Source organism: Macrotis lagotis, chromosome 1 (genome assembly GCF_037893015.1).
Source record: "Macrotis lagotis isolate mMagLag1 chromosome 1, bilby.v1.9.chrom.fasta, whole genome shotgun sequence".
NCBI classification, from domain to species: Eukaryota; Metazoa; Chordata; class Mammalia; order Peramelemorphia; family Peramelidae; genus Macrotis; species Macrotis lagotis.
The window spans coordinates 714,503,216-714,524,508 of NC_133658.1; the positions used below are offsets into that span (position 1 = coordinate 714,503,216).

The 21,293-nt window shown below is 32.7% G+C and overlaps 1 protein-coding gene across 1 annotated transcript in view; it reads right to left on the reverse strand.

The window, feature by feature from the left end:
• Positions 1-21,293, reverse strand: part of GALNT13 (polypeptide N-acetylgalactosaminyltransferase 13) — an 870,176-nt gene that overhangs the window by 308,852 nt on the left and 540,031 nt on the right. The window contains exon 8 of the mRNA XM_074215960.1: positions 3,696-3,876. Coding sequence (XP_074072061.1) covers positions 3,696-3,876 — 181 coding nt within the window. The remainder of the gene's footprint in view (positions 1-3,695; positions 3,877-21,293) is intronic.

Sequence of the window (21,293 nt, forward strand, 5' to 3'; positions counted from 1 at the left end):
GATTGACAGATAAGTCTAGGAAAAGTCCCTCAGTTTGCAGAGGAATTTGATACTAGTAGATAATGACAATTATTGACATGAAATAGATTGATGACAGTTGATGGCATTCCCAGACTACACACACACACACACACACACACACACACACACACACACACACACACATATATATGCCCATGTGTGTTTGTGTGTGTGTGTGTGTGTGTGTGTGTGTGTGTGTGTGTGTGTGTGTGTATTCCCATTGCCAAATGATTTTGGTGAACTATGATAAAATGTTCTCAGGTGTGTTTGGATAACATCACTTTTCATTTATTTTATGAATGAGTTTATATAACAAATATTTTATTATATGTGATGAAATATGAATATTTCATGATAATTATCACAATAAAGCAATTGTACTATATTCATTTTATGGCAGAGTACTGAGATCGAAGAAAGGAAGCATTTGAGGTTGGTTCACATCTGGTCTTAGATACTTTCTAACTGTATGAACCAGAGCAGATTAGTTTAATCTCTCTCTTAGTTTCCTCAACTGTAAAATGGGGATCATAGAAATACTAATCTTCCATGAGTGTGAGGATCAAATTAATTTTAATATTTGTAAAACATGGTACAATTCCTAGCAGACAGTAGATGTTACATAAATTATAGTCTATATTAATGATGATAACTGATGATACCAGAGTCAATTTTTTATTATTGCTGAAATAATGTGCCATGTGGTTGGTATTATGAGAATTTTTTAAGGATATAATGCTGTAAAAGTTAAAACCTTTTACCAAATGTCAGCTAGATGGCATATTAGACAGTCACAAAGACCTGAATTTGAATTATTTGCTTACTAAAACTTTAAAGAATTTAAAATTTCTCAGGCTCAGTTTTGTCATTTGTAAAGTGGAGAGAATTATAGCAAGTATCTCATATTTTTACTGTGAAGATCAATTGAGAGAAGATATGCAAAATGCTTGTTGAACTTGAATTAATATAGAAATATTAGCTATAATTATCATTAAACTAGTTTCATTCAGTCACTTTAAGTGCAAAGCCGTTGTCCTAGTAACAGTTAATATTGCTGCCCTTAATAGAAACTATTTGGTGTAGTTTCAAGCACACAACCAAAGAAGCTTACTTCTAATAAGGGAGACATGAAAATAAACCCCATTGAATAAGGTGTATATATATATATACACATACATACATACATATATACATACCAGATAATTAAGAGACAATTTTCACAGGGGAGGCACTAAAATTGACAAAAAACTTGGAAAGTCTACTTGATGAAGAGGAGGTTGGAAGTGAAATTTTAGGTAAGGCAGAGAAGTCAGAAAAGAAAAAGGCAGAGGTCTCCAGGCACAAGGTACAGTCATTGAAAAGGCAAAAAAGACCAGAAACAGTCTCTTAGGTGAGACAATAAAATATACAGTTAATAGATTGGAGAGTTTGTAGAGGGGAGCTTTTGGTTCCAGATGAAATGTGAAAACCCTGGAGTTTATTAAATAAGAAAGTGACAGTCACTTGGAAAAAAACAATTTGGCAGCTGAATTTAGGATAGACTTAAATGAGGACATACTTGGAAGAAAACAAATAGGAGGCTGTTAATGTACCAAAATGAGTTAATGAGTCTGTACTAAGTTGGTGCATGGTCAGAAGTTAAGATGATAGTATAAAGGACTTGACAAGAAATTTAATAGTGGATTGAGTGAGAAGTGTAAGAAGAGAGGAACTGGGAATAACATTTGATTCCAATGCTGGGTGAATGGTAAATTGATGGTATCCTTCTCAGTTAGTTCAAAACATAGTGGAGGGGCTTGGGTGTTGGGAGTGAGGGAAATGATGAGTACATTTCTAGGTATGCTAAATTTAAGAATTCTATTGGACATTATATCATGGATTTCAACAGGAAGCTGAAGATGTGAAACAGAAAGGCAAGGGAAAGATGAAAGCTAGATAAATAGATCTAAAAATCATCTGCATAGAGATGATAATTCTTTTTTATTATTTATGTTGCTGGGTGCTTTGCAATTGACTTCATTACTTTTGAAATGTCTGGTAATAGATAACATCATAATGGTTGAGGACTCAACCATGAATGGCATAATTGCCTACTCAAAACAGCAACACTGAACCTAAGAAAGTACAAATGGACAACTCTCACAGATTTCAGGGACCCCATGTTAACTCTCACCTTGTTTTATTACTTCATTAACACTAAATGGGCCAATTTTAAATAGAAAGCTTTGGTTAGCAAAGTGGAGAATTTAATCCTATTCTTCTTCCCTCAAGGTATCTATGCCCCATACTTGTGGTCAGAGTTGAGTCAAGTACATAAACTGATTATGCAGATTAACTCTGGAATATGTAATACAGTCTTCAGGAAGGCAGGAGAAAATTTCTGCACAGTCCCCAAATGCTTGTTTGTTTTGTTATTTTTTTTTTGTTTCCTGAAGTAGTTAGTTAAGAAACAAACAAGACCATTTTATAAGAACAGTAACTCTCCAAATAATAGTTATTATGATGTGAAAACTACACTTTTCATCACATACTCCCTCTTGAGCAACATAATGCCATTAGTTCCAGATACAATGTTCTCTTTTTCATCCTTGAACTATTAGGTTTGTCATTTTACAATGCAGACCACTGTTTGAAAAATGCTCTGGAGAATTTGCCTTTTTTTTTTTGCCCCAAATGGAAAATAGGGTTGATTTCAGTTCTTACTCACTTTAAAAATAACATTTGTTATCAGGAATGAATATGACCCAAAGGTGTAAGATCAAAATTGATTATTTATTTACTGAAATTCCAACTTTCATATTATTATTATGTACAGCACTTACTTTTTGTATTTCTACTATTATTATAATTGAATATTTCTACTCTTTTTGTTTTAAATTTCAGTGCTTGAAATTCAAAAGGTTATTTAAATGTCACAATCTCAATGTGAATTTTATATATTCTTAATAAAATAAATAGTGTGAATATCTGGAATGGGTCTCTATTGCAGGAAGAAATAGATCTGTGTGTGAAGTGGTTTTCAGCAATAGTTTCCTGACATAAAAGAAATATCAAAATATGTGGGGGGGGGAAACTATCTCCTAATTAAACTTTGGCATGCACATTGTCCTCATTGTTCCTCTCTATAATCTGTATGCAAGGGTTCTTTTTCCTCAATCTCTACTCAGGATGAATCTTATTGGCTCTGTATACATTAAGTAAAAGAAAATAGTTATCTCATGACAGGTAATCTGCAAGGCTAAAACAAAATGAATGCAAACCCTGGAATAAAAACACATTGATTCCCCTTAGGGATCTCATCTATCAATTAAAAATTTTAGTGTCCACATGTCCAGATAAGACTGAATCCTGTTAATAACTTATCTTTCAAAGTACTTTACATTATGACCTTCTCTTCTCCATGATACTGGTAGGAAGACTTATACCTTTGTTTTTGATTAAATAAACCATTTGAGTCATATATTACTGCATTTATTATATTGTGTAATTCATATACTAACTAGATTTAAATTATCCTATCAAGATCTTTGGAAAAGTTAGGTTTCTCAATATTTTTATAGCAAATATACCTATTAGATTATCTTCTATCAAAATAAAGGGATCCAACAAAGAAAAATGTCTATGAGTAGAATTCTAAGCAAACAATCCAAACGAAAATAGTCATAATTACTTACCTGGGGATATGATGTAGAAGAAATCTTTAAATTCATCCATCCAGACTTCTGCAAGTCTCCTATTATTCTTGTTGATGACATGACCAGTGCCCCCTGGAAAAGTATAAGGGGTTGCCTTGCGAAACACATGGCCCACATGAGAACAGGTTACAATTTCTAATGATCCACCACACTGCCAAATCTGAAAGGAGAAGGGAAAAACCATTTTATAAGTCTAATAAATAAAACTAATGAAGATGGATTAAGGGAAAGATTCACTTAAAATGATAATACAATATTTGACTTTAAAATGTTGATTTGAAATTATGAAGACAGACAAATATAGATAAGATTTTAAATGACAAAATAAGATTTATTTTAATTAAAAATTTATTTATTATATTTATATATTTATTAAAAATCTCCTTATTGAATTTTGCCTACCTAGCAGTCTTATCATATTTATAAAATATTAAAACATCCTGATTTTTATTTCTGGTTCTAAATTATCAATGCCTATTATCAATTTCCTAATTTTATGGGTTTATATGTATATGTACATATATGCATACATATATATTTGTGTTTATTATTCATATTTATATTCATATGTATACCCATATTTTGTTTATTTAATAATTAACCACAATACTTTAAAGCTCCAATCTTTTTTATACATTGTCATGCTGAATTACTATGACTATTTTTTAATCTTCCACTTACCCAATTCTAATTTTAAAGAAATTATTTTATTTAGTGAGATTTTGTACTTTTCTAATTGTCCAATTCTGTATTTTAAGATGTTGTTTTCTACTTTTGAGTGGAGAAAGTTTTCTGTCCCTTTTACCAAACTATTATCTTTTGTAATTTTTTTTTCCCTTTACTCTCATTGGTTTTATTAATTTTTCTACTACCACATACATTTGATTCTGAAAATCATTTTTAACTATTCTAGGAATTATTAGTCTTGTGTTCATTTCACATTTTTCTTTGAGGCTTTGATTTTAATTATTTTTTGACTTGTCTTCTTAATTTATGTTTTGACTGTCTTTCAAAAGAGTAGATATTTATCTAAGTTTTCAATGATATTGTTGTTGTTTTAATTGCTTCCTTATTTTTCCACTCTATTTCTTGATGTTGAATTTTATGTTAAAGTTGGACTATGTTTCAGTAGTGCAGGGTGTCAGTGGGCTTGAGGGGATCTGTCTCATGCTTTAATGCACCGCTTTTTTTCAGAACTAGTTCTGTTTCAATTGGAAGTTTTCAGTGCTCCCGAGGTGGTGTGATCTGGGGGAAAGTATAGTGATTTCTGGTTCAGCACTATATTCCTGGGCCAAGGTAGACCTTGATCCCTTGGAATTTCAATTAGCATTGCTCTTCATGGCCCCTGCTCTCTTGTAGCCATAAGTAATACTGATCTTCAATGGTCTATGGCCCTTGAGATGGAAGTCAGAGAGAGGGACAGCTGTGCCCAGCCACAGACATTAAAAATATTGCCTGAGAAACTGGAGTGGGGAGATAGAGTTGTGGTTTGTTTTAGGGGTGAAGGACTCTTTAAGGGAGGTGAGAAAGGCTTCAATTTTAATTCATAGGTTGCACAAAATATTATAAATTACTACAGTGTTCAGTTTCCTACAAAACCCACAAACTGCTATATAAGTTCACAAGTTAGATCCTGCAAACAAGCAGCTAGATAGGTTTTTTTTTTTTTTGTTTAGGCTTTTGCAAGGCAATGGGGTTAAGTGACTTGCCCAAAGCTACACAGTTAGGCAATTATTAAGTGTCTGATGCCGGATTTGAACTCAGGTACTCCTGACTCCAGGGCCAGTGCTCTATCCACTGTGCCACCTAGCCGGCCCATGAGTTTTTTAAAATGAGAATTTTTTTTTTAGTATATTTATTTATTCATTCATTTATTTTGGATTGTGCAAGGCAATGGGGAATGACTTGTCCAAGGTCACACAGCAAGGTACTTATTAAGGGTCTGAGATCAGATTTGAATTCAAGTCCTTCTGACTCCAGGGCTGGTACTCAGAGTAATCCACCATGCCACCTAGCTGCCCCAATAGTGAATTTCTTAAAGGACAGGCTGATTAGCAGAAGTTGAGGTTATAAAATGCTAAAGTGCTTAAAAAGGAAAAAGAAAGAAAAATAAGAAGCTTAGATCAACATAGATCCAACCACGTGGAACTAGTGCCATATTGGCCCAATAGCCTGGACTAGACCACAAGAATCCAAACTTAAGGAAAGGATGAGGAGAAGGGAGAAGTAGCCAGTGCTGTAGGAAAAAAAAAAGGAAAAGAAAAGAAACTTAGATCAACATAAATTCAATTGCATGGAGATGGGATCACATTATTCCTACAGCACAGGCCAGAATCCAAGTATTCAGATTAGAGGAGGGAAGAGGAAAAGAAATGAAATAGCCTAGCAGAAAGTCAAGGAAGAAAAGAGAGAGGACCTGGCTGGAACTCTGCTCAAACACATTTTGGTGGTAGGCAGGACAAGATTGATGCCCAAGGTGTGGTTTCAAATCTGACTCCAGGTATTTTCCAATGCACACACCATATGGGGTAGTCTCAAAGGTGTGACTAAGACAAGAGTCACTGTTCATGAGTGGCACAGGAGTTTGAAGAGCAAATGACAACCTGTGGAGATATCCCATTGGGGATCCAATGGGCCATTTCCAGTTGGGCAATATGCCTCCTTCCTTCCTTCCTTCCTTCCTTGCTTCTTTCTCTCCCTTCTTTCCCTCTTTCTCTCCGCTCTTTCCCTCCATCCCTCCTTCCTGTTTTCTTCCATTTTTCCTTTTCTCTTTCTCTCCTTCTCTCTTTCCCTACTGCCTTCCTTTGTTAAAATAGTTAAGTCATCTACAATTGACTACCACACAATTTTGCTTTTCTTTGGGTGACTTCTCTTGGTTCTGCTCATTTCTCTTTGCATCATGTAAGATTTTTCACATTTTATTTCCTGTTTGTCTTTTTTTCTTTTCTTCTTTTTTTCTGTTTGTCTTTTCTTATTTCAGAATAGTGTTCAGTCACATCAGACACCGCAGCATCCATTCCCTAATTGTTGGTCAACCCTTCAATGTACAAATATTTGCCATTTCAAAAAATGCTATAAATGGTTTTGAACTTATAGGTAATTTTTATTTTTTAAATATTTTTGGATTCAGACATGGTATTGTCTTGCTGAGTCAAAGTATATGCACAATTTTATAATCCTTTGAAAGAATTGCAAATTGTTCTCCAGAATTTGTGGATCAGTTTAGAACTCTACTAAGCAATGCATGTGTCTCAATTTGTCTATTTATCCTTCAGCATTTGTTTTTATTTGTTGTTTGTGTGTTTGTTTTTGCTGCTACAGTACTCAGTCTGGGTGAGGTGCTACTTCAGAGTTGTTTTAAAATGCATTTCTCTAAGAAGTAGTGAAATGTTTTCTATCTCTTGTTTAGCAATAAATTTTTCCTTAATCCATGCATCTGACATGGATTATTCCAAGCTTCCTTAACTGGCTTATAGTATCACCCTTTATGTCTAAATCATGTACCCATTTTGAAATTATCTTTGTGCATGAATGCACAGCATGGGTCTGTACCAAGATTCTGCTTTCTAGTTTTTCCAACAGTTTTTGTCAAAAAGTGTGTTTTTTCTCAAAAGCTCGGATCCTTAGATTGAGCAAATATTAGGTTATTATATTAATTTATTACTATTTATTGGGTACATCATCTATTTCACTATTCCAACTCATTTTTTTAGTGAGTATTACTGTTTAGATGATCAGTTTGTATGAGAGTATAAGATTTGGTACAGCTACTCCACCATCCTTCATATAGATTTTCATTATATCCCTTGATATTCTTGAAATATTTTTCTTCCAAATAAATTTTATTTTTTTCTAGTTCTATAAAACATTTTTGCAAGTCAAATTAGTGTGGTATTGAATTGTGACATTGAATAAATACATCAATTTCAGTATAATTGTCAATTTCATTAAATTGATTCAACCTACTCATAAGTGATTAATGGTTTTTCCATTTCTTTAGATCTGATTTTATTTGTATTTTGTAATTATATTCACAGAGTTCCTGGGTTTCTTGCGGAAGAAAGATATGTTCCCTAAAAAGTGATTAAGGATATCAAGGATGCAAGAGTTGTCCTGGTCAAGAGTTTTCTTGTTCATATTGCTTCCCTGGGGTGCCACATTCTACCATATGCACTGTGTATATTTACAAAAGAACACAGCTATATTGGTATACAATTATAATTTGATTATTCCTGATCTTGGATTATCTTTATTAATGGCTATGGTAATTCTTTCTAATGATTTATCATTTGGGAAACATTTTACTTTTAGAAGTAATAACACTATGTGTTTTATTTTGTGAGTGAGAAGCATTGCAGTTGGAGCTTGTGAAGTAACATGATAAGTAATATGTGTATCCACTTCTAACCATCATATGACAATACTTAAAGTTTAAATTGTAGATGGACTGACAAATCTAGCCCTAATTGAGACAAAGAGAAACACAAGAGTGAACTGTGGATCTATGTCATACCTGAGCTATACTACATTGAATTCTAGCTCTTAATCTGAAAGTCCTGGTGACCCTACTAAAGTATCCCAGTCTTTGGTTGTAATAAGCTTCTATATATATATATTCTATATGGTTAAATGGTGTGACTTTGAATAATAAATCACAATTTTATAACTATTTCAAGATGACCAGGATGAAATCCCTTTTATATCATATATTTTTTCAAAATTATAACTAGAAGGTATAAGTTCTGTCTCATGTGACTGGGCAGGCTTCTATCAAAGCAGATGTTCTCCCACTATAGTTTACCTCAATTGAAAGATTTAATTTGAAGAAAACGAGGACAGACATTTATTTGATGGATTTATTTGATTTAAAATATGAAAGAGACATAAGTATGTCCTAATGGCTTTTGTCAGTTTGCAACAGTAGGACCTTGAACAGGGGTTAGTTGTGCTAAGAGAAGATCGTTTTTAAAGGAAGATGAGAGGTATATAATATAAAACTGGGGGAAAAAACAGTGCACACTGCATTGACTGGTGCATTATATGTTCAATTCAGACAGCCTCATTTGTTACTGCAGTTTTCAGTATACTGTTAGTTGGAAAGAGATTCCAACCCAATGTTGAATTGATAGAAACTTTGAAGTCTGGAGCATTCTAAAAGAAAAAAATGGAATGATATGGACAATTCTGAATCAGGAATAAAGTAAGTGGTAGCCTTGTGAGAAGAAAAATACATAACTACATTTAATGTACAAATATTGCTAAAGGAGGGAATAAAATTGAGGGAATAAAATTGAGTTTGAGGGATGTTTCTGTGTGTGTTTGTTATGAGTATTTTTTAATTGTAAATAAAACACTGGTCTAGTATGAGGATATTATATTGTAATTCCATATACAATGAGATTTGAGGGAGATTTTTAGGTATCATAAAACTAACAGGTTTTGTAATTTGTTGATATTTGGAATAGTTGATATTTCATATCACAAGAAATGGATTTTAATAGGATTGTGGTTAGGACTTCAGGAAAAGTGCTCTAAGGTCCCCTAGAATCAAGAAAATTGCAGGAAAATATCATTTTTATCTATGAGTGGTTATGGGAAAACATGGTAAATTTTTCTATTTTATTCCAAGCACTGTTAGAGATTTATGTGATCTTGAGTAGATAAATTAATTTCTCATACTCATCACAATCTTCAAATTCTGTACTCTGTACCTGGAATGCCTTTCTTCCCCATTTCTATCTCTTACCTTTTTTCCAATATCAGCTAAAATTTTTGTTGTTATTGTTGTTCCTGTTATTGTTAATATTGAATTATTTTCATTCTTGACTGAGTCTTTAGGGTTTTTTTGGCAAAGATACTGGAGTGGCTTGTCATTTCCCTTGCCAGTTAATTTACAGATGAGGAAACCAAGGTAAACAGTCAAGTAACTTGCTTAGGTTCATAAAGTTATTAAGTGTATGAGAAAAGATTTGAACTCAGTAATATGAGTCTTCTTGACTCCACACCCAATACTCTACCTACTATGCTTCTAGCTGCTTCTCAAATAAAGTCCTACTTTCTATAAGAAGTCTTTTCCCCTCCTCCAAACTATTAGTGCTTTACCTCCAAAAAGAGTCAACAATTTATCTTGTATAGATTTTATTTCTTCATAATCATTTGCCCATTTTCTTGTTCCGTTAAATTCTGAGCTCTTTGAAGGCAAGGGTTATTTTGCCTTTTTTTTGTATCCTCTCTGAAAAACTCAATGTACTGTATATAGTATATACTTAAAATATTATTTATTTTTCTTGGACTTAGCAGTCTCCTTTAGTCTAGGAAAAAAAGTAAACCCAATTATCTGTCTCATTTAGATCTATAAATGACAACCTTCTACAGGGTAGTAATCAGGATAAGGAGGAGATTTCACATTGCAAGATCAACTCTGGTTCAGGTCCCTTTGCTGGTCACAGAATGATATTTCCTTTCCTTGTTTACTATATTTAATGCTTTGCATCTTGATTGTCTCACCATAAGTCCTCATCACCAAGTTTACATATATAAGGGCCACCGGAGGAAATATGGTGTTGAAGCATCCACTTTAGCATTTCCTTGTCCACTCCCAGAGGGCCCTAGATCATTTATTTAGAAATGCCAGGTAGTACATAAAGAGAAAATCTAAAGAGTCATAAACCTGAAGCTGAAAGTTACCTTATAGGTCATCCAGTTCAATGCCCTTATTTTACAGTTAAGGAAAGTGAAACATTGAGATATTAACTAATTACCAAAGGTAAAAAGTAGCAAATACCTGAAGCAGAAATTGGATTCAAAGCAGCTACTAATAATAGCTAACATTTTTATAGTACACATAGTCTCAGACAATGTGCTAAGTACTTTACTATTGTCTCATTTTTATCCTCATAAAAACCCATGAAAGTAGATGCTATTATTACCCCCCATTTTGCAATTAAGGAAACGGAGGCAAGCAGAGGCTAAGTGACTTTCTCAGAGAACCACAGTTATTAATCATCTGAAGTTGGATTTGAATTCAGATCTTTTTAACTCCAGGTTCAGTGCTCTATCCCCTGATCCACCTAGATGAAACCAAAATAAGTATAATTTCTGCAGAGGTAGGTAGGTTTTCCATCATTTTTTTCCTTTGTATTTTAGGGATAGGACATCAAACTACCTTAAAAATCTAAAGTTGCATTTCCTAAAGCATTAACTAATCATTTGAAAACGGAACTTTAGAGAATATTGAAAAGAGACAATATTTATCAGTTAGGACAATGTCTTCATTTTTCAGCTAAAGAAACTGAGAAGTAAAGTCACTTGTTCAAGGTCATCCACCATTTTAATGGCAAACCTGGGATTGAATTTTAGGGATTATGGTTTAATAGAAAGTGTACAAGATTTTCATTCCCAAATCCCAGATCTTCAGTGAGTTCATTTATAAAATGAGACAGTGTGACTTAGAAGACTATTAAGACCCATTCCAGTTCTACACATAGATATTATAAGTTTACTTCTTTTTCTGTTAAATCAACCCCCATCTCTCATCTGTTGCTTAGTTTTTTTTTTCCCCATATGCCACTGGATATCTCTGATACTTCTTTCTGTTAAGAACTCTGAAATTTCCAACAAAGTAATGACTTAGAGCCCAGCTTTTAATTAAGGTTCATTAAACTTCATAGGCTTCAAATTCACTGTATCTCAGTACTAGTGCTACTACAGTTTCTAATTTTATCTCTGTTGTTCCAAACTCAAAGAACAGCTGATTGCTTTGATAGTCTTTTTTCGCTCTCCCACACTCTTTTACTTAAAGTTGCATTTTATTTTTTTGACTATTCCTGCCACATATTTGATGCATAGCAAATATGTTAGTGCAAAGCTATTCTAAAGATCACTATACTTGGAGACAAAAAATTGTGGGTTCAAACTCTAGTTCCTTTTCTTACTAGTTATTTCAAATCTCTCTTTTTTTCCTTCTCTGTGCACTGTCATATCAAATGATCAAATACATTACAGAAGATACTGCATATAGAATTCCTTTTTTAAAAAAATATTTATTTAAGGCAATGCGGTTAATTGACTTGCCCAAGGTCACACAGATAGGCAATTATTAAATGTCTGAGATGAGATTTAAACTCAGGTCTTCCTGACTCCAGGGTCAGTGCTCTGTCCACTGCTCTATCTAGCTGCCTCTTTATAATGATAAAACTTAAGTATTTTTGTAGTACTTCTTTGTAATATATGCCATAATGCTTATGGGATAAATAATGTTTCAATACATTTCCAGAAATGAAAAATGCTACAAATCCAAATAAGAGAAGAATTGAATTTATCTATCAAAGCAAGCATTACAATCTGAATTCATTGCAGCTTTATTAAATCTCATGACTATAATATTTTTCAGAAGTACCCTTTTAACCTGAAGGATGCAATTACACACTGGACACCTCATATACCTGGCTCACTGCCCTGGGTAGAAGCTAGGAAATTCAGTATCAAGAACTTCTCTAAGGATAACTTTCAGTTTGGTTCACAAACTCTCAGACTCACAAGATTTTGAAATTGAAGAGATTTGTTGTTTATTTGTTTACATTATAAAAGACAAAAAAGGGATTCATTAAAGCACACAAAGTTACAGGAAACCTATTTCTCTGGTAGGTGAATGTCTCCCAAAACATATAGACAACACTTAATGATCACCAAGGATAAGGCAAAAAAACAAAAGAGAAAGAATGAAAACTGCTTCACAATGTGGTTAATTCAATAACGTTCTTCTCTTACTAGTAATTCCTACCTGACCAATGTTCTATCACCTTGCTGTGCCAAACTTCCACCATTAGTAGGAGTAATGATTCCTTATTGCTTTGGTTACCTTTTCTTAAGTTTTCTTTGATTTCCTATAGCATATGGATTTTCTTGGCTAGTCTGAAGTCATCAGATCTTCAATTAGTTGATCTTTGAGAGGTTTTACTAAAACTTTAGTTGTTGTTATAACTTTCTTATCTCTAGGGAATAAAGATTACTTCTAGACTTTGTAAATGTGTTGCTTTTCAATACCCAGGTTTCATACTCACTCCCTCAACTTTAAAATATTCAAAATATAGCTGTACTGTAACAAGATATCAACATGGGGCAGCTAGGTGGCACAGTGGATAGAGCACCAGCCCTAGAGTCAGAAAGACCTGAGTTCAAATTCAGTCTCAGACACTTAATAATTGACTAGCTGTGTGGTCTTAGGCAAGTCACTTAGCCCCATTGCCTTAAATAAATAAAATTAAAATAAAAAAAGATATCAATACCAACAGTCTTAAAAAAACAGGCATTGGGTTAGATTTATTTTTATGGGCTGTAGTTTGTTCACCTCTCAACTAAACTAAAGATTTCTTAATGTGTCTACAGAAAGCATATTTTTTATTGTTTTTTCATAATTGAGCTACCTGTTCACTCAAGGTGCATCAACAGTGTTATATCTTCTCCTTTCTCATGTTCTAGTATAAAGTACCTTCCATTCACTAAATCTTCCAGTTTGACTTTTAACTGTTAAAAAAGTATACAAACTTTCTATCAACTAATTTTCCTAGGGCAACTTGGTTAGGTTATATAAATTACTTTTTGCTCTTACCCTTTGATGTTTTCCAAAAAAAGGCTAAAGGGGAAGTAGAGACTTCTGGGCTGGAGCCAAGATGGTGTCGTGAAGCTAGCTTTTCCCTAAACAATATTAAATGAAGCCTCAACAGACAATAAAGTTACAGATCTCACCAAAAAAAGACAAAATCAAAACAAATTTTCTCAACTGTAGACATGGAGGATTTTCAGTAAAAGGTCTGCTCTTCAGGAAAAGGGGGAAATAAAGCCCAGCCATCTAGGAGAGTGGGAAAGTCAGCAGGAAGCTTTTAGCAACAATGCAGTCCAGATCCTGGCAGCTAGAGAACAGGATAGGACACAGAGGCAAGACAACAAGTCAGCAGAGAGATCCCAATCCAAACAAAGCTGGGAACACTTGGACAAAAGACAACACTTGGTTGGGAACACACCACTGCATAGACAGAGCTGACATAAAGGAGAAAAATATCCTCTCCCTAGGCAAGACCTGGATTGCCTGGGCAACATTTTTTGGCCAATGAAAAGTCAGGGATCAGACCCCAGCCTCAGAATAAAAAGTCTGAGTCTATACTCATACCTCAGGAGCAAAGTTCAAACAATCAAAATAAGCAAAAAACCTCAAAGAGTGCTAAGCACAGAAAGCTACTCTACAGATAAAGATGATAAAAATACCACATCAGAAAAAAAGAAAGCAGTGACAAACTACCTTCCTGGGAAGTCTCAAAGGAGTCTATCAATTGCACTCAAATTCAAAACGACATATAGGGGCTTTAAAAAGAATTTAAAAATCAATGAAGAGATGAAGGAGAAAAATGAAAAAAAAAGAAATGAGAACCATGCAGGACAACTATGATAAACTGACCAAAGAAATAAACTCTTTTAAAAGTTAAAATAACTAACTGAAAAAAGAAAGTTTTTCTTCAAAAAATAAAATTGACCTACTGGAAAAGAAATGCAACTTATCTAAAACTCAACTCAACCAACTGGAATAGGAATGCAACTCAGCAAAAAGTAAAATTAACACCACTGTAAAAGGAAATAAAAAAGCTAACTGAAGAAAACAAAACCCTAAAAATTAGAATTGAATAAATAGAAACCAAGATTCTATGAGACACCAAGATTCCATCAAAGTCAAAAAGTTGAAAAAAATAAATAAAACCAAAAGTACTTTTTAGGGAAAACAAACTTAAAAATAGATCCACAATTATTTGCCTACTAGAAAGTCTCAAGCAAAAAAAAAACCTGAAATATATGTATATATATTTGTTTGTGTGTGTGTATGTGTATGTGTGTGTGTGTGTGTGTGTGTGTGTGTGTGTGTGTGTGGAAATTATCATGGAAAACTGTCCATATCTGCTAGATCAAGAAGACAAGAAGACAAAATAGTAATTGAAAGAATACATAGAACTCCACCAGAAAGAGACCTAGGATAAAAACTTCAAGGCCAATCATATTCAAATTTCAGAATTCTCAAATAAAGGACAAAGTACTATAAATAACCAAAAAGTAAGTATGCTTGGAGGCAGGGTGGGGGGGAGAAGGTATGATTTGCTCATCAAATGATTTGCATTGCATTACACTTTGCTTCATGAGAACTCTGTGTCTACTTGAAAAAAGAGGTGATTACAATTTGATCTCATTCATGACTCCTGAGTACTATATTTCTAATGAGATAGAATTGGGGAGGGGCTTTAATGACTACAAGGCAGTGCTGCTTAACAATCAATCAATCAATCGACCTTTGATTGACTGTACCTTGATTGGAACTACTTTGATTCTTAGTATTTCTACTGAGTCAGATAAAAGAAGTATAATTTGACCAAAGGGAATTAAGTGAAAGAAAGGATTAAAATAAAAAGCATAAAAAGGAGAAGGTCAGGCATTAGTAGGTTAAAAAAATAGGTGAAAAGGCACAAAGAACTATCATTGTAGAGGGAAAGAAGGGAGCCTGTGAACAATAAACGAATACTATTCAATAGATGTTGCCCAGAGAGGGAATAAGATATGTTCCCAATTGGGTTAAAAATCTACCTTACTCTGCAAAGAAGTGGGGTGGGGGAAGAGGAAAGAAATGAGAACGGATTGGTAAAAGGGAAAATGAAGGTAAAAGTAAACTGAAAGCTAAAATTTAAAAGAAAAATTAAAGGGGAAAGGGAGCAAAACAGTGATAAGGAGGGGAAAAAAGGAAATTATCAGGGAAAACTGCCTGTATCTGCTAGATCAAGAATACAAAATAGCAATTGAAAGAATACATAGAACTCCACCAGAAAGGAAAGAGAAAAGTACAAACAGGGAAAGATAACATGGAGGGAATAAAAAGATTAATCTTAATTGTAAATGTGAAGGGGATGAACTTTTCCATAAAATGGTAGTAGATGGCAAAATGAATCAAAAACCAAAATACTTCAATCTATTTTTACATGAAACACATTTGAATCACAGAGATATATACAGGGAAAAGGTAAAAGACTGGAGAAAAAATATATTATGCTTTAGTGGAAGTAAAAAAAAAATCATTGTTAAAGATCCTGATCTCATACAAAGCTAAAGCAAAACTGGATCGCATTAAAAGGGATAATGAAAGAAACTACATCTTCTTAATAGGCATCACAAGCAATGAAGTTATATCATTATATTACTTTATAAAATATATGTGCCAAGTGAAATAGTGTTCAAATTCTTAGTGGAGAAGCTGAATGAGTTACAAGGAGACATAGAAAACAAAACAATAATAATGGGAAGTTCAAAATTCCTGTCTCAGAACTAGATAAATCTAACCACAAAATAAATAAGAAGGAAGTTAAGAAGATGAATAAAATCTTAAACCTTATATATGATATATCTCTGGAGAAAACTGAATGGGAATAGAAAAGAATAAAATATTTTCTCTGCCTATGTCAAAATTTGCCATGTACTGGGGCATAAAAACCTAGCAATAAAATGCACAAAGATAGAAATAATAAATGCAACCATCACAGATATATAATGCTGTATATATATATACATATACATATATAATATATATTATATATGTATATGAGAAAGGGGAAGATAAATCAAAATTTAATTGGTAACTCAATAACTTCATTTTTAAGAATGAGTGGATCAAGCAACAAATCAGAAATAATTATTCTTTTCAGTCAAGAAAGTGATATCAATGAGAAACATCATATTAAAATTTATGGGATGCACCCAAAGTAGTTTTAAGGAAAAAATTTATATCTTTAAGTGTTTATATGAGTAAATAGAGAAAGAGGATCTCAGTGAATTAAGAATGCAACCAAAAAGCTATAGAAAGAACAAATTAAAGTCCATAATTAAACACCAAAATAGAAATTCTAAAAATTGAAGGAGATTAATAAAATTGAAAGCAGAAAAATCATTGACTTAATAAATACAACTAAGAGTTGTTTTTATGAAAAAAAAACAACAAAATAAATAAACTTTTGGTTTAATCTGATTTAAAAAAAAGAAGAAAATCTCACATTGTCATCTAAAAAAATGAAAAGGGTGAATTTATTATCACAAAGAAGAAATTAAAGAGCTAATTAAGAGATATTTTACCCAATTGTATGTCAATAAATTTGATAATCTGAATGAAATGGATGAAAATTTACAAAAATACAAACTGTACAGATTAACAGAGGAGGAAAAAATACTTAGATAACCCGATTCCAGAAAAAGGAATTGAATAAAAATAAATAACCTCCCTACGAAAATGTCTCCAGGACCAGATGATTTACAATGGAATTGCTTGAAACATTTAAAAACAATTCCAATTCTGCATATTTTTTAAAATAGGTGTTCTCCCATATTCTTTTTATGATGCAAATATGTGCTGATATCTTAAAAAAGGAAGAAACAGTAGAGACAAGGAAAATTATAGACTGCTCTCCATAATAAACATTGATGCAAAAATCTTAAATAAAATTTTAGCAAAGAGATTACAGCAATATATTACTAGGATAATGCAGCATAATCAGGTAGCATTTATATCAGGTAGGCAATGATGGTTCAATAGTAGGAAAACACTCAACTTAATTGAACATGTCAGTAAAAAACCAACAGATTTATGATTATCTCAATAGATTCTGAAAAAGCCTACAGCATCCATTCCTATTCAAAACATTACAGAGAATAGAAATAATGGAATTTTCTTTAAACTTAAAAATGTATCTAAATTCATTAATAACTGTTATATGTAATGGAAATAAACTAGGATCATTTCCAGTAATATCAGGAGTGAAACAAATATGTCCATTATCATCATTACCACTTAATATAGTATTAGAAATGCCAACTTTAGAAAAAGAGAAGAAAAAGAAATTAAAGGAATTAGAATTGGCCATGAAGAAGCAAAACTTTCACTTTTTTGCAGATGACATGATGGTATACTTAGAGGATACAAGAAAATCATTACAAAAACTAAGTGAAACAATTAACAAATTCAACAAAATAAATTCACATAAACCATCAACATTTCTATTTATGAAAAACAAAGTCCAAGTGCAAAAGACAGAAATAGACATTCCATTTAAAATCACTGCAGATGACATTAGGTACTTGGGAATCTTCATCCCAAGACAAACCTAGAAATTGAATGAAAACAATTACAAAGAATTTTTTCACACAAATAAAGTCAGTTCTAAATAATTGGAAAAATGTCAATTGCTCAAGATAAGGTGGAGCCAATATAATAAAGACAATTCTACCCACATTAAATTATTTATTCAGGAACAGCTAGGTGGCACAGTGAACATAGCACTGACCCTGGAGGCAGGAGGACTTGAGTTCAAATCCAGTCCCAGACACTTAATAATTACATAGCTATGTGACCTTGGGCAGGTAACTTAACCCTATTGTTTGCAAAAAAAAATAGTCAGTGATATACCAAACAAACTTCCAAATAATGGCTTTACTGAGCTAGAAAAAATTGTCAAAATTAATCATCTGGAGCAACAAAAGGTCAAAATATCAAGGGTCTTAAACAAAATGTAAAGGAAGGTGACCTTGCTCTAGCAGATCTAAAACTATATAAACACTATATAAAACTAAAAACTATATAAAAACTGCCTCATTTTGGTGGATTAGAATAGATACAAAAGAAATCATAAAAGACTACAGTAATCTACAGTAATTTGCTATTTGACAAAGATAAAAGTACTAGTTTTCTGGGATATGAACTCACAATTTGACAAAAATTGTTGGGAAATCTGGAAGAATAATATGGCAAAAAATAGCCAGAGAGACATATCTCATACCTTAACCTAAAATAAGGTCAAAATGGGTACAGGATTTAGACATAAAGGATGATAAATTAGACCACTTAATAGATAAAGAAATCCTCTCTCAGATGTGTGGAAAGGGGAAAAATGTATGACCAAATAAAAAATACATTATAAATTGCAAAATGGATGATTTTGATATAACATAACCAACGTTGTCAGGATTAGAAGGAAAACAAAAACTAGGAAACAATTTTCACAGTTAAGAATTCTGATAAATGTCTCATTTCTAAAATATATAATGAATTGAATCAAATTTATACAATTACAAGTCATTCCCCAATTGATAGATGGTTAAAGGATATGAACAGGCAGTATTCAAATGAAGACATTAAAACTATATATGATCAAATGAAAAAAATGTTCCAAAATATTACTGATCAGGGAAGTTCAAATTAAAACACCTATGAGGTACCATCTCCCACTTATCAGATTGATTAAGACAGAAAAAAGGGGAAGCATTTAATTTTGGAAAGGCTGTGGGAGAATTGGGACATTAATGTACTGTTGGTGGAGTTATGATCTGATCTAACCATTCTGGAGAGCAATATTGAACTATGCCCAAAGAACCATAAAACAAATCATACTCTTTGATCCAGGAATATCATCATTAGACCCATATCCAGAAGAAATCATTTAAAAATGGGAAAAATACCACAAGTTCCAAAGTATTCATAGCAGCTCTTTTTGCAGAGTCAAAGAACTAGAAATTGAGGGAATACCCAACAATTGGGGAATAACTGAAAAAAAATTTGCTATATGAATGTTATAGAGTATTATTGTTCCATAAGAAACCATGAATGGTAGAACCCTAGAGAATAAAATGTCAAAAACAAGTTTAGGTCAAATGGAAAAAAACAGTCCATGAGGTTAATGAGGAGAAGAATGACTTTAACAGCAGAATTGGCCAGGTGGAAAAGGAGATATAAAAGCTCAATGAAGAAAATAATTTCTTCAAATGTACAATGGAACTAAGGGAAGCTGATGACCTTGTGCGAAATCAAGAAACACTAAAACAAAACTAAAAGAATGAAAAACTAGAAGAAAATATGAAATATCTCACTGGTAAAAACAACTAACCTGGAAAACAAATTCAGTAGAGATAATTATCAATCTACTCAGAAGTCATGACTAGGGAAAAAGCCTAGACTTAATTTCATAGAATTCCCAAGTACACAGAAAGAAAAAAATTCAAATATTGTGGTGCTACAGTCAGGATTACACAAGATTTAGCAGCTTCTATATTAATGGTTCATAGATTTTTGGAGTATAATATTACTTGGACTACAACAAAGAATTGACCACACAACAAAACTGAACATCCTTTTCCAGGGGAAAAGATGGACATTCAATGAAATAAGGAACTTTCAAACTTCTCAGTTGAAACACCCAGAACTGAACAGAAAGGGTGATTTATAAGCAAAGAACTCAGATGAACCATAGAAAGTATGGACAAGAAGATTAAATTATGAGAGACTTAATGATGTTGAACTGAACATATTTCTGCATGGAAGAAGATCCTGATAATGCATATGAACCTTATAATTAATTAGAACAGTTAGAAGAAGCATATATATATATATATATATATATATATATATATATATATATATATGGCACAGGACAGAGTTAATATAATGGTATAATATGTTATAAAAATTGAATCAATGGGTTAAAAATATTGTACTGGGACCAAGGTCAAGGAGAGGTAGAATGGGCTAAGTTATTTCACATAAAAGAGTCAAGAAAATGATTTTCCAATGGAATCGAAGTCAGGAAGGTGAGGGGCAATGAGTGATGCTTTTTTCCCCCCACCATAAATGGCTCACAATGGAAATAACACTCACACTAAATAGGGCATAGAAATCTATCTTACTTTAGAGGAAAAAGTAGAAGAAAGGTATGGGAGAAAGTGTACAGGGTGATAGGAGGAGGGTGTAGGTAACAGAAGAGAGGGATGATCTTGGGAGAGGGCAATCTGATAAAACACAGTTCAGAGTAGGGAAAGGTAGATAGGAGAATGAGAATATAATAAATGGGAAAGAGGATGAATAGAATGGAGGGTAATATAGTTAACAATAGCAACTGTGGGAAAAATATTGAAGCAACTTCCCTGATGTACTTATGCCAAATAAAGAAATCCCTGTTAGAGGCAGAGCTGACGGTATCTGAACACGGGCTGAAGTGCACTTTTTCCTCTCATTTTATTTTTCTTGATATTTCTTTATTTTGGGGGGAGGGAAGTTTATGTTTACTTTTACATATATCTTTTCCACTTTTTGCCATTTTATTTAATCTGATTGATGTGAGATGATATTTAAAAATTGTTTTAATTTGCATTTCTCTAATTAAGTGATTTGCAACATTTTTTTCCATATTACTCTAGATAATTTGATCTCTCCATCTGAAAACTGCTTGTGCTTATATTTGACCACTTATCAATTGGGAATAAGCTTTATTCTTATAAAATTGACTTAGTTCTCTATGCATTCAAACATTTGAGGTCTATCAGAGATAAATTAAAGACATGTTAGTTGAGATGTGGGAAACAGGGAATGAATTGTTGGTAGAGTTGTTAATTGACATAACCATTCTGGAGAATTTGAAACTGTGTTTAAAGCATAAGAAAACTGTGCATATCCTTTGATCCCACATCATTGTTAGATCTTTATTGAAAAGAGAGTAAATATTGTGCTTGTGG